This window comes from Lathamus discolor, chromosome 6 (assembly GCF_037157495.1).
Source record: "Lathamus discolor isolate bLatDis1 chromosome 6, bLatDis1.hap1, whole genome shotgun sequence".
Lineage (NCBI taxonomy): Eukaryota > Metazoa > Chordata > Aves > Psittaciformes > Psittacidae > Lathamus > Lathamus discolor.
In genome coordinates, this window is record NC_088889.1 from 53,009,184 (window position 1) to 53,031,378 (window position 22,195).

At 52.5% G+C, this 22,195-nt stretch overlaps 3 protein-coding genes across 4 annotated transcripts in view; all 3 read left to right on the forward strand.

Annotated features, from left to right (window-relative positions):
* Window positions 1-417: 417 nt before the first annotated feature.
* On the forward strand, window positions 418-5,371 carry SYT8 (synaptotagmin 8). The gene is made up of 10 exons (XM_065685685.1): window positions 418-629; window positions 1,935-2,007; window positions 2,232-2,366; window positions 2,729-2,886; window positions 3,032-3,127; window positions 3,369-3,536; window positions 3,752-3,919; window positions 4,114-4,231; window positions 4,619-4,752; window positions 4,843-5,371. Exons 3-10 carry the CDS (start codon window positions 2,249-2,251, stop codon window positions 5,074-5,076), a joined length of 1,194 nt encoding a protein of 397 aa, XP_065541757.1. The 5' UTR covers window positions 418-629; window positions 1,935-2,007; window positions 2,232-2,248; the 3' UTR covers window positions 5,077-5,371.
* A 7,588-nt stretch (window positions 5,372-12,959) lies between these two features.
* Window positions 12,960-18,042, forward strand: TNNI2 (troponin I2, fast skeletal type). Of its 2 annotated transcripts, XM_065685687.1 has the most exons (7): window positions 12,960-13,048; window positions 14,793-14,822; window positions 16,299-16,340; window positions 16,608-16,736; window positions 17,099-17,188; window positions 17,323-17,499; window positions 17,809-18,042. In XM_065685687.1, exons 4-7 carry the CDS (start codon window positions 16,614-16,616, stop codon window positions 17,905-17,907), a joined length of 489 nt encoding a protein of 162 aa, XP_065541759.1. In that variant the 5' UTR covers window positions 12,960-13,048; window positions 14,793-14,822; window positions 16,299-16,340; window positions 16,608-16,613; the 3' UTR covers window positions 17,908-18,042. The 2 variants fall into 2 exon arrangements, with proteins under 2 accessions (XP_065541759.1, XP_065541758.1); XM_065685686.1 differs by lacking the exons at window positions 12,960-13,048; window positions 14,793-14,822 and adding an exon at window positions 15,835-16,086.
* Window positions 18,043-18,828: 786 nt separating this feature from the next.
* The window catches only part of LSP1 (lymphocyte specific protein 1), a 51,391-nt gene continuing 48,024 nt past the window's right edge, over window positions 18,829-22,195 (forward strand). The window contains exon 1 of the mRNA XM_065682760.1: window positions 18,829-18,991. Within this exon, the coding sequence (XP_065538832.1) occupies window positions 18,912-18,991 (80 nt within the window). The 5' untranslated portion in view covers window positions 18,829-18,911. The remainder of the gene's footprint in view (window positions 18,992-22,195) is intronic.

Consider the following 22,195-nt stretch of genomic DNA (forward strand, 5'->3'; position numbering starts at 1 on the left):
GCCACCTAAGCAGTATCCCCTTGCTCTGTCTTGCTGTGTTGGAGTAGAACATCCCTGTTCATCCCTGCTGCCACATGCATTTCACAGGCCCTCGCATGGTGTGCCATGTGTGCCCCTGTGGACCAATGAGCTGGGCTCCTCAAGTGCAGAGCTCACCAGTGATGGATGCAGCATGCCACTCATCCCCTTGCAGGTATCTGTCCCCTCGTGCTAAGTGCCCACAGCCACATGATCCGTCCTAGCATCGCTGCAGGGGTAACTTGGAGAAGCAAATCTGCTGTGGCACAGAGCCAAGCAGTGATGCCCACAGGATTCTTACAAGCAGGAGGGCAGCTTTTGCTTCCTGGTCTGTCAGGGAGTTCCCCTCTGGCTTTTCACCTGCGTGAGCAGTGCTTCGGTCAGCGGCGAGGTGGGGCTGATGGTGCTGCTGGGGCTGCCCGTTTCCTGGGCTGGCAAAGCAGACTTTCCAGTTTTGTCCATGCCGTGCAGCCACCATCCTCGCTGCACACTCTGCTCTGCACCCACTGGGGTCCCATCTCACCCGCAGCATGCCCCTGCCACACGCAGTGGATGTGCCCAGAGCCTGCGCAACAGGGAGGAGAGACTGAGGCTGGGAAGGAGACTTGTTGGTAAGTCTGGTTTTGGGAATCGAGTCAGCACCAGGTGGGAGTGAGAAGCAAGGCTCCCCAAACCCCTTTTCCAGGGATAGTTGATGCGCCCTGCAAGGCCCACTGGGGCTGCAGTGCCTCTCCTGGTCCACAGCAGCACTGTCCCCATTGCCCCCAAATTGGAGTGGCTCAATTCATGCCATGGAGCTGGGATGTGCTGGTTTTAAACCAGGGCCAATGTCACACCAATGTGACACAGTCCATGGGGGGGGCTGGCAGGGAGAATGTGCTGAGACACCTAATTCTCTGCTGGGTGGGTGACTGCTTGCCTGTGCTGTTGTGTCCACCCACCTCCACAGCCTGAAGCCACAGCCTGGCACCTCCTAAACACCACAGGCACGTCACCAGTCACCCCTTTCCACATGCAGGGAGAAACCGATCATTAAAGCTGCTGGTGGTGAGGCTGCGGGTAGAGCTTGAGTATCCAACCGCACAGACCTCTCAGGTGGCCCTGGGCAGGTCACTTAACATGCACCTCATTGCCCCAGTGATGATGCTGCAGGGATGACAGCAATTCTTGTGTCCCTCCAACCCTATGCCTGCATGTGGCAAAGCCCATTGTTGGAAAAATTAAAGGCTTTGGCTGGCTTTACAGACTGAGTGAAGGGAAGCGCAGAAATGGTTTCTTCCCGTACGGTCCCTCTGCAAGGGAGGGATCCATGTCCCCATGGGGTGGGCAGAGCACAGGCAGAGCAAGTTGGTGTTGGCTGCTTGGGCAGGGACCCGCAGGGGTATGGGGCAGGCAGCTGGGACAGCCAAGGCAAATAGGCACATACCTGCCAGCCTCAGTCATGGCACTGGGACCAGGTGCCACCAGTGCCATGATAGCTGCAGACCTGCTGGCTGCTCCTGGCACACCTCTCCTGCTGCCGCTCCTCACATGAAAGAGGCAAGAAGGAAGTCTTAGCTATGAGGAAGTGTTCACGTTAGAGTAAGAGCCTTGCTGTGCAGAGAGCAGTAGTGGAAAAACATTCTGCTTTAAATTTGAAGCCTCCCTAAGCTGCGTCAGTGTTGCCATGTGCACAGGTTGAGCTTATGCAGTTTTCCAGCCAGCATGACCCCAGCCTGGAGGCATCACTGTCACCTGCAGTGAAGGCACGAGCCCTGCTGCAAGCCCATGGACAAATCCTCCCATTCCTCAGCCCTGTGAGAGGGTGGAAAATAGTGGGAAAAGGGTGTTAGCTATTGTTGGGGCTGAGCAAACCCTTCACGTGCCTGGCCAGGGAGGAGCTGACATAAAACAGCTCTTGTTTTTTTCCCCTACAGCCTGGTGATCCCTTTTCTGAAGACCAAAGGAAAACTCCGTTATCCAGTTACCCACTCCCTTACCTTTCTGAAGGCAAGTTTACAAGGACATAAATAAGGCTGTGGGCAAGGGGCTGTCTGGCCCAGAGCCCTCCCTGCCCATGGCTCCCTCTGTTTCACACCTCATTGCCAAGGTGGCCAAGCCCTAAATGCTTACACTGGCCTCTATGTTTTTATTGTGTTTGCTCTTATTAGAGCTCTGGGCCACTGGTACCGGAAAGGAAATCCCCGCCCTGTTAATTTTGCTTGCGTCCCCAGGTCACCCCAGCTTAGCCATGGCGCTGGCAGCCAGCAAAAGCAGAGCGACAGCCTCCACACTCACTGGCAGCCCCGTGGCCACCACCACCATGGTTCAGCCAGGCTTCCTGGGTGGCTGGCTTAGCCGCATCCCGCGTGAGTATGGTGACGCTTGCCCTGCTCTCTCAGGCAGTGTTGTCTGGCAGGGCTCCTGCACTCTGAGGCTGTGTATCTACTTCTTCCCTCCAAATCTCTTTTTTCAGAGGGGTCCATCAGGGTGGGGATGCTGCAGAGTGGTGCTGCAGTGCTTCAGGAGTACAGGGCATCCTTGATGCCCATTTGGGGAATGGTCTCCAGCCACAGCCTCCCTGCATGGGGCCTGTCCAGGATTATAGGGGCAGTTTTGAAGGTATAGGTCCTTGATGCTGCAGCACCAGGAAGGGATTTAAATGCACTTGATATGTTTCTGCTGGGTTTTAACTCTTCTGTCCATCTCTGCTCCCTAAATGTCACACCAGTACCCAAATGGGCACTCATCGCTGTGGCTGTGGCAGCGGCCATTCTCCTCCTCCTCTTCCTCATCTGCATCATCAGGTGCTGCTGCAGCAAGAAGAAGCCCAAGAAGAAGGAGAGAGTCAGCTTGCATGCTGTCAGCAGCTCCACCCTGGCCAGCCTTGTATGTCCTGCTTTCCCCTCTCCTCCACCTCCCTCCTCCCTGAGGGGTTTGCTGCCATGCTGCCTGGTCTGGGGGTGATGGGAGCATGGCATGGTCAAGGATGTAGCTGAACACATCATGAAGGTAGTCCTGCTCTCTGCCACAGGTCCAGCCCGAGATGGAGGACCTGGAGCGGGGTGTGGAGCAGACAGGGCGAGGAAAGCTGCAGTACTCCCTGGAGTACAACTTCCGTGCACAGGAGGTGGGGATGCTCATGGCCACGGCTCGGCAGTGAAAAGGCTTTATTCATGCATGAATTTTTGCTGCCTACTGAGGTGCACTCTACCCTCTTGCATCCCTTCCCCTGCCTGCAGCCTGCTGGCTCTCACACCTGTGTGGCATGTAGGCATCCTCCCTTCTGCATTCGCTTGCTTTCACGAAGCCCCCAGTCCTCTGGCCCCATCCTCCTCCATCTGGTGACCTTGTGGATCACTCCTTTTAAGTTGAAGGTTGGCGTGAAGCAGGCAGCTGAGCTGAAGGCCATGGACAGTGGAGGCACATCCGATCCATATGTGATCGTCTACCTGACGTCCGATATGAAGAAGAGGTATGAGACCAAGGTTTACCGCAAGACCCTGAACCCTGTCTTCAACGAGAGCTTCACTTTCCAGGTAGGAAACTACAGCTGATCATGTATTTTTGTCCCATCAAGAGTGTTGCATGGGCATTGCTCCGTGGGCAAAAACCTCTCCAGGCAGGGAGGTGCCTTCGAAATCAGGATCGGGAAGCATCAGAGGGCAAGACCTTTTATTGCATCTGCTGCTTTGTCCAGTGGGACAGGGCTGCCACCAAGGAGTGAGTCCAGGCTTTCGGGTCTTCCTGTCAGGTACCCCAAGCAGAGGTGCCCGAATCCACGCTGGTGATGCAGATCTATGACTTCAACCGCTTTACCAAGCACGACATCATTGGCGAGGTCCGGCTGCCCCTGGCCGGTGTCAGCCTGCAGCATGTCATTGAGCAGTGGAGTGACCTGGTGGCAGCCAGTAAAGTGGAGGTCGGTCCTGGTGGGTGGGAAACTCTGCCGGGGGGGATGCACTGTTGCTTCTCTTGCTACCACCCTGAGAAGCAGGCTCTTAAGAGCAAACATGAGGGTGGGGAGACCCAGGAAACCTGGGGCCAGCCTGGTGCTGCAGCCTCAGGTGAGCTGGCTCCTCTGCTGGGTTCTCATCACTGGCATCTCTCCATCAGGAAGAACAGCTGGGTGAGATCTGCTTCTCTTTGCGCTATGTCCCCAGCACTGGCAAGCTGACGGTGCTCATCCTGGAAGCCAAGAAGCTGAAGCGGATGGATTCTCACGGGCTCTCAGGTCAGCGGGGGCTGCTCATGCTCAGATCTCCCTACTCCTTAACGCTGGCACCAAGCTTTTTGTGCCAAGACCTGCTTCCTGCTGCCACCACCATGCTCAGCTCTTGCCGAGCAACCAGCCTTGCCCAGCTCAGATGCTCTGGCTTCTGGCAGAGCTGGAGGTATCTGCCAGGAGGAGATGTCATGACTGGGTGGTATGGGGAGCTTGTGGCAGGAGGAAATGAGCTCTGGGGTGGCTGGCAAGGGAAAAAGGGGTGAATGGTCAACGTGAGGAGTGACAAATGGGATGTCATGCTCTGTCTGGGAATAGCCCAAGGAAGCTGTTTCATGGCTGAGCTCCTCAGTCAAAAATTGTCACTTGTGCCAGCTGTGTCTTCTCTCTTCTCAGATCCTTTTGTGAAGGTGCATCTCATCCTGAACAGGAAGAAATGGAAGAAGAAGACAACAAGTGTGAAGAAAAACACTTTAAGCCCTTACTTCAATGAGGTGTTTGTTTTTCAGGTGCCTTTCAATCAGATCCAGGTGGGTTTCCCTACTGCGCCCAGTGCTGAGCGGGTCTCCACTGTGGTGAGACCCCTCCCACTGACCCTTTTTCTTGTGTCCCCCCTCCAGAACGTGGATGTGGTCATCTCCATCTGGGATCACGACAAAGTGACCAAGAATGAGCCTATTGGCAAGCTCTTCGTGGGGTGCCGAGCCACGGGCAACCAGCTGCGGCACTGGTCCGACATGCTGTCCAACCCCCGCCGGCCCCTCGCCCAGTGGCACAGCCTGCAGCCCCCTGATGTGGTTGACAAAGCCCTGGGGCTGAAGTCCCACCTCAAGCTGCCCCTGCCCCCAAGATAGTGTGGGTCCCCTCCTCCATCCAGGGGGCAGGGCACAGGGCTTGCAGGCAGGTGGGAGGCTTCTGCTCAGCAACATCTGGGTACATTTTCCCTGCTCCGTGTCAGCAAAGAGGGGACCGGAGGCTCTTTCTGGCCAAGAGATGATCTTGGTGCTGGTACCCTGTGTGGTGCCCGGAGCAGGGCTTGGCACCCAGGGCAAGGCTGAAGTGGAGCAGAGGATACTAGAAGGGATCGTGTGGGTGCAGGAGCCGGCTCATCCGGGGCATAAATACACAGAGCTTCAAGCACATGCAAAATCAGAGTCCATTGATATTTTTCAAGTGGAGGATTAATATGCCAGCAGCCTGTGGTGGGCAGTTTCTTTGGTTTTGAGTAACTTGGCAAGAGGTGAGTTTTTGGGAAGGCTTTATGTGTCCCATGAAGGTCTTGAATCTCCCTAAGAGGCTAAAAGGAGAGAAAGAGGACATGCTAATGAAGAAGGTGTTGGAGATACAGGACTAGTTCTTTAATGCCTCTGTAATATGTGTGCTCTGTGTTCTGGCTAAAGGCTAAATGAGACAGCAGAGTCACCCACTGTTTGTCCACATGGCTTCACTCTTAGTCAATTTCCAGCCCATGCTAACTTGTGCTGGCAAGGTGTGACTCAGGGTATGGGGTTCATCAGCAAGCATCTTCGTGGACCATGCAGATAAGGATACCCAGCCTCAGCTCCATCCACCTTACGTGGTCCCACAGTACTAGTGCAGCAAGGTTTGCTGGAGCTGCTGCCAGGGTGGAGGGGCTGAGGCTCTCACTTTTCATGTCATGATCACACTACCCTGATGAGGGCTTGGTTGCAGACCTTGTGTCACTTCTGAGCAGGTTTCATGTAATCTGGGAGGTTTTTGTGGCCCCATGTCCTGCCCTGCCCTGCTTTATGGGGCCTTGGGGTGAGACCTGTGTAGTAAACAGCCTTCCTAGAAGGATGAGGGCCATCTGTCCTTGAGTATTGCTGTAGTTTGGTGTGGCTTGAGAGCAGCTCCCTTGAGTCACCTGCAGGAGGAAGCTCACTGCCTTGGGCTGGAGGAGCAAATCACCCTTGCTCTGAAGTACTTCAGCTACAAAGCAGCCACAGCACCAGAAGATTTGGGTTCATATAATGTAATTGTAGCCCAAAAGACAAAAGTAATTTGCACCGTGGGGAGCTGTGGGCACAACTCTAATAGCTATTGCCTGAGCTCTGGAGGGGAGAGTGCCTGGTGCATTAATGAAGAGCCATTAATATTGGAAAGCAGTTAATCTGCAATTACCCGGAGCTCCATGGAGCGACCATCTGAGAGTTAAACAAACATAGTGAAGCTGAGGAAGATTATGAAAACTCTTGATAGAGATAAATGGCCTGAGCATAAAAAGCTGCTGTGTCTGCTTCTTGATAAATATTCTCCAGGCTTCTCCCTGGCTGTGAGAAGAGAAGAAATGACAGGGTGGTTTTGAGATGGCTGTAACAAGTGGAGTGTGCCTTCTGCTGGAGAAATAGCATCTGCTGGCAGCCGCTAATGAGATGGAGGAGGAAATCAGTCACCTGAGAAAGACGTGTAAATGGATGCTTTAAAGCCTCAACCTTCAGCCTCAGCCTTAAATCAGGCTGGAAAAGGCTGTGAAGAAGGGAGCATTTCTGAATTGGGTTTGGGGTCCCAAATCCATTGCCAGGTTGTTTTTTTGGTGATGCTGTGTGATGATTTAGGGCCATGCAGAGCCCAGAAGGGCTTTAGGAACAGGCATTTTTTATTCGTGTATGTTTTTTCCAGCTCCCTTTTCTGAAGTCATGGCCTTGAGGTTCACTGCATAATTTATGTGGCCAGGCAATAAAAGCACATGGTTATTAGTCCCAAAATGGACATGGTTGAAGAAGGTGCAGGGATGTCCCCTCCTTGAGAAATGTTACCCCCAGTACCAGTGCCCATCACTCTTCTCTACAGCTTTGGCTCTGCTTGGAGCCCAATTCACCAGCACAGTCCCACAGACAAGGGAAGCCCATGGTACATTTAGGAGGGAAGCCAGGGAAACTAGGGCCGAGCACCTCCCTGGTCTGGCTCTGGGTAGCCTCGAGCGAGCCTTTGTGTGGTAAAACTCAGCAGACCCATTTGTTTGCTGAAGAGGGAGGGGTGATCGGGTGGGCCCAGCTCCAGTTTTTACTGCACTGCCAAGGCTGCTTTCTTCCTCCGTCATTGCTTTTCCTTCTCAATCTGCCTGGTGCTCTTGTAAGAGGGCTTTGAGCACTCTCCTCTTCTGGCAGGATCCTCTTAGCATCTGCTGGTAGCTGTTTGAAGCAGGGCTGGTGGAGCTGGGCTTTGTTTGGGTGAAATAAGCCATGGCCTTTCAGTTCTTAAAAGGGGCCTATAAGAAAGATGGGGAGAGACTTTTTACCAGGGGCTGTTGTGATAGGATAAAGGGTGATGGTTTTAAAATAAAAGAAGGGAGATTTAGGCTGGATGTGAGGAGAAAATTCTTTATAATGAGGGTAGTAAAACACTGCCACAGGTTACCCACAGAGGCTGTAGAAGCGCCATCCCTGGAGACATTCAAGGCCAGGCTGGATGTGGCTCTGAGCAACATGCTCTAGTTCAAGGTGTCCATGCTCATTGCAGGGGTTGGACTAGATGACCTTTGAAAGTCCTTTCCAACCCAAACTATTCTGTGATTCTATTCTATGATTCGATGAAAGTGAGCACAGTCAGCTTGTGAGCCTATTCACACGGAGGTGGACAGCTGTGTCTTGCGTGCAAGCATCTCATTTCACCTCCTTTTGCCTTGGTAAGGTTAGTTGTCCCTCATCTACCAAGACCAGATGTCCAAGCACCTTTTGCCTGACCAATGCTCCTCGTGTACTTGGAGGGTCCTGCAGCAGGAGGATTCCCTTGTGGAAGGTGTGACAAGAAGAGAAATTAAAAGGAGGGGAAAATCAGCTCCTCCTCAGCTTGTGTCTGTGCTGGATTCCCACGTCTGCATCTAGAGGGCAGGGCAGGTACATGCTGTGAGCTGGGTCTTGGTGTCATCTGGTCTGTGGCCTCCTTAGAGCCTCCACAGCAAGGATTTCTTCTGTAGATCGAGTGTGTGTGGGAGAGGGAGAGCAAGCTGCGATGCTGTGGTGCAAGCACGTTCCCATTGCCACAGAGCCATTGGCAGCAGTTCAGTGATGCTGGGGGAGTCCAAGGTGGCCTCTTCCAGGAGGCAGGAGCCAGGAGCCAGCCCCTTGCCTGATCCTGCACTGCCAGGGTAAAGGAGGTTTTGCTGGTGGGTTAATGGGGTCAAAAGCAGGTATCCAAACCCAGTCCGCAGCGTGCAAGGTGCACGAGTGCTGGGTGAGGTGTTCGTTCCTCTGCTTCACACAAGCGACAGTCCCTCTGCATTTAATTAGCAGCTATGCAGGTCAGTAGCAAGAGGAAAAGTAGCGCTTGGGCCAGACAGAGGTCTGTTAAAGGAAGCAAGAAGTACTGACAATTGAGGTGTTTTCTATTGAGATTTATAATCTCCATTATTTGCATCCAGATCCAAGACTCCTGACCTCCTGAAGTCCCTCCCAAAGCAGCTTATTCCCCTGTTCAGTGATTTTTACGATATTTGTCCCTGCACTTCAGGAAATGAAGTGAGAGCACTGCACCAGGAGAAGGCTGAGCCTTATACATGCTTGTCACCAGTTGCCTGCCGTGAGACAGAAACGATTATGGGCTGTCATCTTTCAGCCTGGGTATGGGCTGGCTGTCCTCCAGCCACAGATTTTTTGGCTAGTCTCACAGTTTTTGAGAGCTGGAGAGTATCTAAGCTCTTCTCACCAGCAGCACGCGTGCCTGTATTATAAATATTCGTTAGCTAGTATCATTACATCTTGCCATTTTATGGGCAAAACGTGTACTTTGCCATGCCTGGGTTTCTCTTTTAGAAGCTCCAGCTTCTGGGTTTGTCATGTGCAGGTTTGCACCTCTTTCTTTTAAAGAACGCTTTTATCCTTTGTGGGTGAGGAGATACCTGAGGGTCTCTTCCAGCTCAAAACCCAGAGGAAAAGTGAGAGGATGGTGGATGCTGGACGCATCATCCTGCCCTTGCCTACAGTAAGCACTGTGGTGGTGGGGGGAAACCTTGCTGAGGGTCCTGCGCAGTGCAGGGCAGGAGGGATGGCTGCTCTCAGCCAATTGGCCTTGGGGAAACTCTAGTGGGAAAGAGGGGTGCTGGGAAAGCCACCCTACTGGGTGCCAATGGTAGAGGGTGGATGGGAGAGGTTGTGCCTGGGTGCTGGGGTCTCCAAGGGGGTGCATGGGTGAGAGTGGAGGGGGGAATGAGAGGTGGGCTGTGGGTTGGTGCTGACCTTGTGAGAGAAGAGATCTGTGATTTATCGCTCTCTTTCTAGAGCTCTTGGCCACTTTTTGGTTTTGTTTTTGACTGACACCGTGTTCTCACTGCTGGTTCGTTTTGGCACAGAGAGCCTGAAGGATCCTTTGAGAGCAGAGACATGTTGCAATTGTACTCTTTTGAGCACTCAGAGGTCTCAACCTGTTCTCCACACATGTTCTGGGTCATGTCCTGGTCTTTAGCAGGCTTTGAGGATGTGCAGACACACAGGGGATTGTGATCAGGTGTCAGCTCACTGTGGTAATACTATCCAGAGCAGGCTTGGTGGGAATGCCACAGGGATCACCTCCTGGATGCATCAGCTGCTGGGCATGGAACAGCATTGGGCAGAAGTTCTGGCTTTTCAAATGGCCTGCCAGGTCAGCCTGCGGCCATGGAGACAGGGCCATGCTGTGGTAGGGTCTGAGGCACCTTCTGTGCCAAGTGTACTGTGTGGAAGTGGGAAAAGCTTCTCCGAGGAGTGAGGTGTGTGCCCAGGGCTGAACTGGGAACCAAGAGATCCTAACCCTGGCTATGAACACAGCCTCCCCATTGCTGGAGACTGAATGAAGCTCCCAGTGGCTACCATGGTCAGAAGGGGCTTCATCCAGAGGGGTTTCCTGTCACTTGCCCTCTCCCTGAAGCTGCTCTTCACTGCTTTGTGTTTTCAGTCTGACATGCTGCCCTTCCTCCTGGCTCTGGTTTGCAATGAGTTGCAAACCCCTCCACAAGTAGCCCACACTTGTTTCTCTTCAAGGCCAGTGTTTACACCAAAAGAGTAGGGCAGAACCTCCTACGTGTGTGAGGTCTTCCCTCAGTCTGGCCTTGCAGGAGAGCTGAAGTTCTCTGGGAGTAGTGGACAGTACCCATGGCACATTCCTCTAGCACAAGTGGAGGGGAATGAGGAAAGAGGACAAGGCATGAGCAGTGCAATACCCTCAGTCATACTTGATATTCACAGAGCAAAGCACCTCTTTGAAGGACTTGCCTGGAGCTTCCTTATGTCTGCTTTGAGGTTTTCTGCAAAGAGCTTGTTAATTCATAACTCACTCACACCACTTCTCCACCTTTCTTAATGTTAACCATAGCTCTTAATTTTGGGATGGTTTTGGGCTTCTGCCCTTCATGGTCTTCACTGGCTTTCTTCCTCATGACATTCTAGGTCTGAAGCCTCTTTTTTTCTGCGAGAGCTGCTCTACAACTTAAACTCTGTGCAGATCAGCTCCATGGAAAACGTTATGCAGACTCGGAGGCTCAACCTTCTGCTCATCCTATTATCACACCTCACCGTCCCCTTCTTCCGTATCCAAAACCACATCTGTTACCTAAAATTTTGCTCTTTCTTTGAACTTCTTCATGCAACTATTTCAAGCCAACACTTCTCTATCACAGGGTGATAACCAGACCCCTGAACTTGGAGCAAATCTCTTGCTGTGCTGCATGCTTGGACTCCGGGAGGTTCAGGAAGTCTTCCTTTCATGGGGCTGAAGGAAACTCTTTGGCTGTGGGGAATTTTTGAATGGAGAACTCCCGCAGTTCTGATCCCTCTGCCAAGAGCTGAGCTGCTCTCTGGAGGACTGGTGAGCTAGCAGTGGCCAGAATGTGTGCAGCTGTGTAGGGAGCTAAGAAAATGGCTGTAGAGACTTTGGAAAGAATAAGGAGTCAGTTTAGAGTCAAACATGGCCTATGGAGTTTGCACTGAGAGAAGTGAGCAGCTAAGCTGTCCCTGAACAGGTGATTTTGACTGCTGGCTGTGGAGGGCGGCCACTGTGGCCTGCAAATGTGCTTGCTTTGGTCTGTGGTTTTCATCTTCTGAGAAAGTGGCTTTAGCTGTAACCAGCAGACATTCCTCCTGCCAAACTGTCTGCTTTTTGCTGAAGTCCAGATGGGACGTGGGTGCTGGGTGCAGTGATACCACTACCCATGGCTCTTCCTCAGTGGCTGCAGTGAGGGATGCTTCTGAGGACCGATCCTGCTGGATTTTAACCTCTGTGTTTTCTAGGTCTGTCTCCAGTAGAGCTCACCATCTGGGGAACATGGTTGTGCCTGAGGTGGGTAGGGAAAAGGGTTGAATCTGGCTGATCCTCATTACAGCTCTTCCCACCCCAGCTCCCTCACAAGGTGCTGGCCAACAGCTGTTGCAAGGGAACAAATGATGATGAGGGCAAAAGCAGCCAAAACCTCTGCTGAACTGCACCTTCACTGTGCATTTCCAGGAATCTCATGGTGGAAGGGGTAGCAAGGGGCCTCAAGGTGGGTAGCTCAGATCTACAGGCCGGCATACATCGACACCAAGATGTTCACTACCCAAACCATCTACCTCTTGACGCTCCAGAGGAACAAAGCCTGAGTAGACCCAGTCTTGCCCACACCTGGGACTTCTCCGTCCTCCGCTTACTATGGGGCAAACCCCTGTGAGACTCCAGCTCAGTTTCAAGGACTTGCTCTTCCTTCACTGGCATCTGCAGCATTACTTGCACGATGCTGAAGGTGGTGAAACAGGAAGCCAGCAGCATTGGAGTTGCTGTTGTCTATATAATGTCTGAGAGGTGCCTGGAAGATATGTCTCGATCAGCCTAAAAAGTCCCTGTTAAAAGGGGAGGGAGGACCTGGGCGAGGAGGAGGGTGGGAGGTGTTTGGGCTCCTGTCTCCATGGGATCCCCTACACACACACACTGCATGTGCTGTGTCTAGGGCTGGTGAATATTTTCAGCTACCTTCCACCAAGCTCTCCTTTGGAGCCATGGAGATACAGGTCTGGGTCATCCCATGGGGTGCTTATCTTTCTTGCTGGCAGTGTGGGGCTGCTCCGCCATGCTTTGCTGCCTCTCGCCAGCCCCTGCAGTGCAGGGAGCCTTGGGGCTGCCTGCAGCAGCTCCTGAGGTTTATTTTTAAACAAAACCTTTGTTGTGTTGCAATGCTTCACATGGGGAGGAGCTGCAGAGGTTTCCTGTGTGGTGAGGTTGAAAGAGCATGCTAGCGATGGGTGGCTCACTCAGAGATTGCTCTTGCACATGCTATTGACAATGGATTGTGGGGTGCAGGCTCTTTCCCCTCTTCATTCATGAAGGGCTGCTCCCAAGCCCTTGGAGGTGAACAGAGCTGTGCCCTGTCCATGGATGAGTCACTCTGTGTGTCCAAGGGGAAATTTTACTAGAGGCCTTGCAGCTGGATGGCTGTGTGCAGGGAGCCCAGGCTCCCCGCAACCTTGAAGGCGTATCTGGTGTGGCTGGTTGGTGGGAGGAAAAGGGAGAGGAAGGCTCCCTCCTCAGCACTTGCAAGGGAAAGCACCTCTCTGGCTCCCCTGGGATGGCTCCACTTGCCCACCCCACGGCCAGAAGATGTCCTCCCCTTTCCCACCCCTCCATCCTGGTGGCTGCCCTCTCCTCTGGGGCTGCCTGCCTGGCCTGGCCCAGCCAAGGGAGGTGCACAGGGGACTCTTGCACATCATTGGTCTGAGAAGGTCTCCATGCCCTTAAAGAGAAGGTGGATTTTCTGCTGAGCCACCCGAGAAGCCCTTTTATACCTCCTTACTCAGGCAGCTGCCTGCAGCCCGCCAGTCTGTCCTGTCCAGCCAGTGGGACTCCCTGATTTTCTCCTCCAGCCGGGTGAGCCGTTTTGCATGTCTCTTACTGACCCAGCTTGCTCTTAGGGGGTAATGGGGGAGTAAATTCACTCACCTGAGTTCTAGGGAGATAAATACCAGGTGGGGATGACCTGCTGGGAGAAACGTGGGTGCTAATAAAGCATGCTCCATCCTTTGCCTGTTAGAGAAGGTCTGTGCCTTGGAAAGTCTTCATCTTTTCCTGTGACCTTTCTCTTTGGTTTCATGCCTTCTCTTCCTTTGGTTGGTTCTTGCTCTCCAGCTTGAGTGGTGAGGGCAAATGGAGCCGCAGGCTCCCTAATGCTGACCTTCCGTGGGACATGGGATGCGGGATCCTTGTCTGTGGTACCTTGGCAATGTTCCCTACTTACACCCGTTCCTCCATCTCCCAACCCGGTCCTTGCAGTGCCTTCCTCCCCAAAACCCCTCTCGGACAGGGCCGACATCCAGATTTACGGTGTCCTCCCCCCAGAACAGGTGATTTAAAGCCCACGTTGCAGGCAGCGAGCCGCAGCCTGGCGTTGTCCCCTCTCTTCCTTGGCATTGCTGCCGCTGAGGCGGGTGCGTGTGCGCATGGGGCAGGGGTGTCAGTAAAAATAGCTGGCGTTCCTCGGCCGCCCTGTCCCTCAGCTGCAGCCCGGCACCTGCGGTGGCTTTTGCTTTGCATCGCCCTGACCTCCCTGAGTCACGGGGCTGGCAGTGGGGACACGCTGCTGCCCGAGGAGACAGCTGCAGCTCCTTCTGCAGCTCCCTGGCCATTTTTAGAAGCACTTTCCCCCCCTCCTCCCTGAAGTAATGTGATGGGCCTGCACATTTTCCAGGATAAAGTTTCCTTGGCCCTCTAAGCTGTGCCTCCTCCCTGGGCATGAGCCCCCATTAACACTTCACCTCCCGACGGAGCCTCCCCCGTCTGCAGATGGATGTGTTATGGGGGCTCTTTTGCTCTGCAAAGGGCTATCTTATTTTGGGCTCAGCAGCGCTTCTGCATCCTTCCATTAGGAGACATGAGCAGGAGATATTGCTCTGCTAGAAAAGTCAAATTCTGTTTACAGGGAAATGATTTACAGCAAAACAAAGGTGCTTTTCCATCTCTTCCCTAGTATGCTGCGTTGTACCTGTAAAATTTCCACTTAAAGGAAATGCAAGGAATTGTCTGGGGAAGCTTGCTGTGCCTTTACCAACTCAACAACAACCCCGTTCTATGTCATCTGTGGCGAGGTTGTTGCAACAGGTTCCCCTGCCCCATGCAATGGGTGCATATACTGGCAGCAGCATCCTCTAAAGTCTTTCCTCATCATCTGGGGTCCCTGCCACCCGTCCGCAGGCTTTGGGGTATTTCTTATTCATGGAGTGGGAGAAAGGCTGCATGGCAAAGTGAAGCAGTGAACTGAAAATTGCCTTTTCCTTGTCTTCATTCCATAAAATGGTTTGCTGGGGGTCAAACAAGAGACATACCTGAAGGAATTAGTATCGCAAATCTCTCTCTTCTGGCCCAGCACTATTTGGTCTGGTCCAGAAATTCCGATGCTGAGGTTTGTGTGGCTGTGCGTAGGCACGTGTTTGGCTCTCATCCACAAACAGCAGTCTAGTTCCCTATATGATGAGAATTAGGAGAAATTGGGAAATAAGAGCAAACCTGTTCCTCTTTTTTTGCTTTCTTTTAGAGGAATCTTGCTTTGTTTTTAAACCCAAGAAAGTCCCCACCAGCATGAATAACTGTGAACCTTTTTTCTTGGTTTTCACTGCAGGCTCACAACCATTTAAAGCAAGATGTCTGAGTAAGTTCCCATTTTTCTGTCTCTGATATGTTGTTGGCATTTAAGAACTTTGTTTGACTGCCAACTTTTGATGCTTGTTACTATTCCTCTGCTTGTTTCCAATTAGGATGCTAACTTTCCCCTTTCTCTTCCCCCTTTCCTCTTTCTCTTCCTTCCCTTCGTTGTCCATCTGCTCTTCCTGAACAGTGAAGAGGTAAGTGTGTCTTGCTGGGGTTTTTCCTTTAGTGATGCTCATGGTGAAGCCAATCCTGGCTTCACCATTCCTCCTTAGGACAAGCACCTGCTGGCTGTGTGTGTGTAAAAACAGTTCATGGCAAGGCTTGCCGCTTGCTGACTCCTCCTGGTAAAGATGGGGAGGAGGAGAAAAATCCCTTTTAAACGTCGTTTCTGCCTCCTGGCTTGGAGTTAAGATGCTTTTTCCCTCCTTTCCTGCTTCCCCAGCCAGCCACGAGATGGTGCTGGGAAGGCGGTGGTATAGAGCTGGCTCTCCATCACCAATCCACCACCCAGCCCTCGGCCTAGTATGCTCTCATCCTTCCCCACACCTAGCCTCTCTTTCTCTGCCCACCAAGCACTGCCGAATCGTTTTGCAAGGGCAGTCCAGGGAGACATGGAAGCATGAACAGAGTAGAGTTTACATTCTTAACTAGTTCCCTCTGGCTTCTGGAAGAGCTGGAGTGGTGCTGAGCTCGAAGCCTGGGGGTGGCTGGTGTGAAAGGGCTGTGCATGGCTTTCTCACTCTGCATCACCTCTTAGCAAGTTGCTCCATCCTTCGTCTCTGCTTGGCATCTCCCCATGCGTCCAAAATACCACAAGCTCAAGCTTGTCCACACTGAGAGAAAGGAGGATTTCAGGGACAGAGAGAAACTCCACAGTATGGTGCTGATGTCCAACAGGTGCTTTTATTCCCCATCAAGCCCAGTGCCCCCCAGAAAAGGCAGGGAGGGCACTCTGTGCTTAGGCACTGGTCTTCAGATGGAGAATAAGCCTGGGCCAACAGTGCTCAAGGGATCTGCTGTGTCATGGCCCATACCTGGATTCACATGACCAAAATCAGTTCATGGTGCATTGCATCTCTGAGCTGGATGCCTTTTCTCTGCAGAGCCCTCCAGCCCTGTCAAGGAGGGCATTGGCACCATTTGCATATGCAAACCATGTCAGATCTTGTTACATTTTGCTCTGCAGATCCTTATCCACTTCCTCCTCTATGCAACACAGTCTCACACTCAAATGCTGCTTTCAACTCCCCCATATCAAATGCCAGGTTGTGCCATTTCAGAGTGTGGCAGGAAGCCTCTTCTTTGAGTGCCACTGGTTTGGGGACCAACTGTGTGTCAAGCCATCCATGCTGGCTGGAGCCAACTCACTGGCAGGGCTGCAGGACCTCGGGGGACTGTGGGGTTCCATGGGGAAGGGGAACAGAAAGAGGAAAAGGCACCTGATAACCTGCTTTTGTCTTGTTCCTTCCACTTGCAGAAAAAAAGGAGGGCAGCCACTGCCCGTCGGCAGCACCTGAAGGTATGTGGCACTGCTGGGGCTGGGTGAGGTGTGTGCTGACCAGCCTATCTGCCATCCTGAGCCTGACAGCTCTTGGCACTCTTCCTCCTGGAAAAGACAATAATGCACAGTGTGAAAGCCCCCCATCCCACTCCTTACTGGGTCCCCATCAGTATCGCTTGCTTAGAGATGCTGGTATTGATGGGGAGCTCCCCAAGCTGCCTCTTCATCAGGGTTCTCCCTCCCTTGCCTCCACCCTATGCTGACCATCTTCCTGATGTCTTCCAGAGTGCTATGCTCCAACTTGCTGTCACTGAAATAGAAAAAGAAGCAGCTGCTAAAGAAGTGGAAAAGCAAAACTACCTGGCAGAGCATTGCCCTCCTCTGTCTCTCCCAGGATCCATGCAGGAACTTCAGGTAAAGACTTCTGTAACCCTTTCATTGTGCCGGAGCAGAAAAGATCTTGCTTCATCAGTCAGCCTGATGAATATAGATTGGCCTTCCCATCTTGACCCCGTTCTCACCTGTGGGTGCCCTGGAGCTGGCTGGATAAGAAAGAGGGTCTGGCTGGCAAGAGAGTTGCATTTCTAACAATGTGTTGAGGCAGCATTTGTGTGAAGCCAGCAGCATGGGGACCAGGAGCTGGCCTGCAAGCTACCCAACTGGTGTTGACCCCATCTGGTCTACTGGACTGGGGTCTTTCAGAGCCAGAGTGGTCAGGAGAGAGGAATCACAGGTACGTCCTTGAAGTCAACATCTCTCTCTGCTTTTCTTTGCAGGATCTGTGCAGAAAGCTTCATGGCAAGATAGAGTCAGTGGATGAGGAGAGGTATGACATAGAGGTGAAGCTACAGAAGACTAACAAGGAGGTGAGTTTTCTCCAGAGCCATCCTTCAGGGGAGTCTCCAGTCCATCCTTCATGCCTCCCTATGCCGCTTGGGTCTGTGTTATGAAATCCATGCCCTGCTCTCTCTCTTTCCCTCCTCATTTCATCCCCCTGTAGCTGGAAGACTTGAGCCTGAAGCTCTTTGACCTGAAGGGCAAGTTCAAGAGGCCGCCCCTGCGCAGGGTGCGCATGTCTGCTGATGCGATGCTGCGGGCCCTGCTGGGCTCCAAGCACAAGGTCTGCATGGATCTCCGAGCCAACCTGAAGCAAGTCAAGAAGGAAGACACTGAGAAGGTACTCTTTCCCTCTCCCCTGGGCCCATATAGGATTTGTCCCCCATTTTGGGGGGCTCATGCCTCACTGTGTAATAGATAAAGTTGAGCATGAGCCTTTCTGTAAAGTTCTTCCTGCTTGGCATTTCCTCCTCTGGCACCCATCATGTTGAAAAAGGAGGGTACAGCCTGAAAAGATGCATAGCATGGGAGGAATTGGGTTCCTCTAGCTGGCACAGGGTTTTCCACGGGTGGACAGGTGAAGGGCCCTGCCTGGGTGGGTTCTCACCCCGGAAGGCACTGCGCACCAACGCACCCATCCTTTCCCCAGGAGAAGGACCTCCGTGATGTTGGTGACTGGAGGAAGAACATTGAGGAGAAGTCCGGCATGGAGGGCAGGAAGAAGATGTTCGAGGCTGGCGAGTCCTAAGCACCTGCATCACCTGTCCTCTCCTCCCTCCTGTCCCCGCCGTCCCCCTAGGTTCAGGGGCACCTGCTAGGTGCCATTTCTCTCTGATTTTGGAAGAGCTGCATCCTGGCAGCAGTGGTGTAAATAAAGCTTTGGTGGGAGAGGTGGGTGTTGCCTGCCTGGGGAGCCAGATTCCAACCTGCGCCATGGTGCCAGTAGGTCTTCCCCCATTGTGGGGCTCCTGGTGAAGACAGGGAGGCTTTGGAGGGGCTGTGCTGTGGGTGTGAAGGATCTCTCTACTGTTGGTCTCCCTACAAAGCTGGGATGCTTATCCCCTCATTGTGGAGAGGAAAGGGTAAGGCCATGCCACCATGCTCTGCTGGCATCCTCCCTCCATGCTGTACCACCACCTCCTGGCCATGTCTTTCACTAGAGGCAAAGAAACAAAGGCAAGAGTCCAAGCTCCAGGAGGTGTTGCAGAACCTCCTCCCACAGTGGCAACAGCAGGAAGCCATGGGGAAGGAGAAGAGCTGGGCAGGATGCTGAGGAGTGAGGGCTGCAGGGCAGAAGTGGGACCTTTGGCTTCACTGGGCTTTGAGAGGTGCAGAGTCAGGGCAACCTCATCAGCTCCTGCAGCAGTGCCCCAGTACCGGTGCAGTGTAGGTTGCCCCAGTTTAGAGGTGCTGGCTGTCCCCAAAGCTCTGTAAGCAACTGGAGAGTGGCAGATCACTCTTCTCCCTGCCATGGTGGGGATGTCTGTGCCCCTCGCTTTGCCTTTGGGCTAGCCCAGTACTTCCCAATTTTGAGCTGCCGGCAGTGGCAAAACCTTAAAATAGTCCCACTGGTTTTATAAAAACAAACAAAAACCCCCCAGATCTGACTTCCCTCTCCCATCCCCCCAAAACCCTCAGCCCATGAAGTTTCCGGCACAGCTCACTTCTGCTTAGCACAGGAAAAGTGAAACGGCAGCAGCACCCTCGCACCGGAGCTGTCTGCAGGACCACTGTGCTGGACAGGGGGAGAAGATGTCAGACTTGGAGGGATGCCAGGAGGGCGCAGAAGGTGTGAACCAAGTGGGAGATGAAAACCCTGGGGACAGCGAGAGGTGAGGCCTGGGGACCCGGCACCCCAATGCCACGGCTGCCTTCCAGTCACGGGGGACTGGGAGGGTGATGGTAGGAAAGGAGGATGCGCAGCCAGAATGGTAATGACCCATGAGGCTGAAATGGGTCAGTTGCTCTGGCTGGCTTTTGACCAGTTCCTCCAGCTAGGGAGAGACTTAGACTTCCTAAAGGTCTCATCTCCTTTGAACTTCAAAGCCCTTGGGAGGGGTTGATAAAGTGGGGAACCACAGCTCCAGCAGCCCGCAAACTCAGCGAGGAGCCTGGCAACCTGGACCTGCTCTGCAGCTAAAATCAGCCCCATCTTTAAGGCCAGCGGGTGAACATCAGCTGCCTCCTCTCCTTGCAGCAATCGCTGGGCACAACTGGTTTCTTGCTGTATCCCCTATGTTTATAACCAAATTAATGTGGCAATGTTGCAGGCTAGTTGCCGTGAGGTTATGCATCTCCCCGTGCCTCCGCTCGGCTTTGTTGCTTTATCAGCAGAGACTAAAATTTGGAGTCTGTTCACTCTAACACACAGACAGCTTTCAATGCAGGTTAAAAGAAGACAGATCAGTAGCAGAGATCACATCTGTCTGTGGTGGAGGCAGACTGAGATAAGCTTGGCTGAGGTATATCACCCAGAAGTACTCAGATTTAGACTGGATTCAGGCTGAGCATCCAGGGAGTTGGGGGGTTGCTTGATTTTTCACCTCCAGCTTCAAAGCTTGCATTAGCATTTCTCCCCAAGGCTTCTGAAAGCCAGCTAAGTTAATATTGATGGGGGGAAAAAAACCCAGACCCTTGAGTGAGGATGAGAGGAGAAAGGTGTGCCATCTCCTGTCACTAATGGTTGCAGTTAAGTGTTTTGGCTGACACTTGACAGCAATTAGCCTTAGCTGAAGGCTTGACTGGAAGCTTCAAAAGGTGCTGGAAGGCTCTGTGCATGACTCTCTGCTGATACAAAGCGGGAGCCTTGGCTGCTGGGGGAGTGCAGGGTGATCCATGTGATTCCCAGCATCACTCCAGCCTGGCTGTGCCTCCACCATGGGCTCAGCTCACCTTGCACGAGCAAGGAGCAGATGCTGGGGTGACCCAAGGTGATTGGGACTTGCCACTTCCCTCTTGCTGTGGCAGACACAGGTAAGTTGATGCAGCCAGGGCCAGCAGTGGGGCTGCTGTGGAGGCAGTATCAGCCTTGTTCTTTCCTCTGTTCCCTGCTGAAGTTTCAGCTGGATAAGGGGCTGTCTGTAGGGGTCTGTTCTGTAGCACTCCAACTCTTACAGCCTTCAGAGACATGTTTAAGGAGTGTGTCTGTGAATACTGATGGCAGGATGGCACAGCCCTTCCTCCCTAGCTGCATTTTAGAATTGTATTGAAATACGAAACTTGATGGCACAAGCAGTGAGCAAAAATAACTTCCTTTCCATTTCTAAAATATGGGGAATTACTTTCCCTCCCGGTTCATCTGCCAGTCTCATGTGCAGCTCTAAACTTCTCCTGCTTTTACTTGTGCTACTAAAAGGCTTGCTAGGCTCTGGGGATTTCTGCTCCCAAAATGGAGGAAGGGAGTGTTTACTTGCTGTTTGGGGCTACCTTTTCTCACCCTGTGGCTAGCTCAGCTCTGTGGTCTCCCTTCCTTGAGGCTAAAGCTCTTGTTAAGCTGACCTGTGTATGGATGGAGTCAGGACAGTGCTCCTAAGGCAGCATAAAGTGTGCTGGAGGTATGAGCAGTGAATCTTGCGACTGAGCTTCCAGGAAAGGAAATCCCAGGGCTCCCTGGTAGAAATGCACAGTGAGGAGATATGGGGAGAAAAAAAGTGCTGGGTGTGCTTAAATAATGAAGATTGTCTACTTAACTGTGCCCAGTGTATATATAGAGAAGCTTGCATTAGAAAATGTCTTAGAAATCCTAATTTGGGCATACTGTACTCTATTTTCCTGTACAAATTGGAACATGCTGTCAAAGTCTTGCTGGCGCCAATTGTAACACCACTTAAACCAAACTGGTGCTATGCTCTCTTCCATGAACTGTAACTGCTGTATAGGAAAGCACTGAGTTGTGGGCCTGGTGCAGCACCTTCCCAAAAGCAGCAAGAAGCTGTGGCAGACTGCTTGGTTTGTCCTGCCTTGATGATGGGAGGTTGGGAGCCCACTGTGTACTGTGGGTCTTGTACTATGAGCACTCTCCATAACGCTCTGGAAGCTTCAGGCAGCCCTTGACCGTGGTTTCCACATCCATGGCTGTGTGTGTCCCTACAGCTTGGGCTGGGCTCCACAGGCTGTTTGTCCCTGAGCAGCAGCATGGCTCATGAGGCAGGTTTCTCTTGTCTGCGGGGTATGAGGTGAGAGATTGGCTTCTCCCACATTCCCCCATCTCCTTCCTTCTGGGGCTTCTCATGCTGTGAGCTACAGGGAGACTTTGACAGCCCATGTATGGTCACTGCCTGTGGACTGGCTCTGCTGTGCTAGCAAGCCCCAGGCTTTTCTTTGCCATGCCTATCCCCAGCTGTCCTGAATTCTCCAGATCCCTGGAGGCATCTTGAGGGTCCTTGCTAGGGTGACTGCTGTTGCTAAGTATACCCATGGTTGGAAGGAGGTTGTTTAGGAAAACTGATACGTGGAGAGTCTTTGGACACCTTGGTGCACTGAATTCCTTGGGGGAGGGATGGGAGAGATGGCTGATCTCTGCTCAGGAGTAGCTGGTTTGTTTGACCCAGCTGGGCTCATTAAAGTGGAAAAATAGTAGGGAAGAGAGAACATGGGCCAGATGGATAATTTAGCAGAACTGGGCAATGCTTTAGTGTTTCCAAATTCAACGTAGGTGCTCTGGCAGTGGCATTAGGGATAAAGAACTGTCTCTAATTATAGGGAGGTATCAAGTGCCTTCACTGCCCCTTTCTCCTTGAAGAATAACAACAAGGCCCTTGCCTTGCCTCTGAGCTTATTTTGCCATGTAAACCCATGGGTTTGGAGGTGTGAGCGTTAAAGCAGCCCAGCAGCAGTTATTTGAATTTTACAGTTTTTAAACCACAGAAGACTCTCTGCTGGCTGTTTTAAAACCCTCGGGGTGAAGTCTGGCTCTGAAGCTTGTGGGAATCCCTCGCCCCTGGATTTTGGAGGCCTGGCTGTGGGGAAGGCTGGGTTGGCTGACCCAGGGACCATCCTTGAGGGCTGCTAGGAGGAGGTTTTGCCAGACCAGTATT

Excerpts from the sequence above, each read along its gene's own strand:
- TNNI2 (XM_065685686.1), top strand. The coding sequence starts at position 15,883 with ATGGTGCATTGCATCTCTGAGCTGGATGCCTTTTCTCTGCAGAGCCCT. Across the intron at positions 16,087-16,298 it reads TCCCCCATATCAAATGCCAG|AAAAAAAGGAGGGCAGCCAC; the intron begins GTTGTGCCATTT and ends TTCCACTTGCAG. Across the intron at positions 16,341-16,607 it reads CCCGTCGGCAGCACCTGAAG|AGTGCTATGCTCCAACTTGC; the intron begins GTATGTGGCACT and ends GATGTCTTCCAG.
- SYT8 (XM_065685685.1), top strand. The coding sequence starts at position 2,249 with ATGGCGCTGGCAGCCAGCAAAAGCAGAGCGACAGCCTCCACACTCACT. Across the intron at positions 2,367-2,728 it reads CTGGCTTAGCCGCATCCCGC|TACCCAAATGGGCACTCATC; the intron begins GTGAGTATGGTG and ends ATGTCACACCAG. Across the intron at positions 2,887-3,031 it reads GCTCCACCCTGGCCAGCCTT|GTCCAGCCCGAGATGGAGGA; the intron begins GTATGTCCTGCT and ends TCTCTGCCACAG.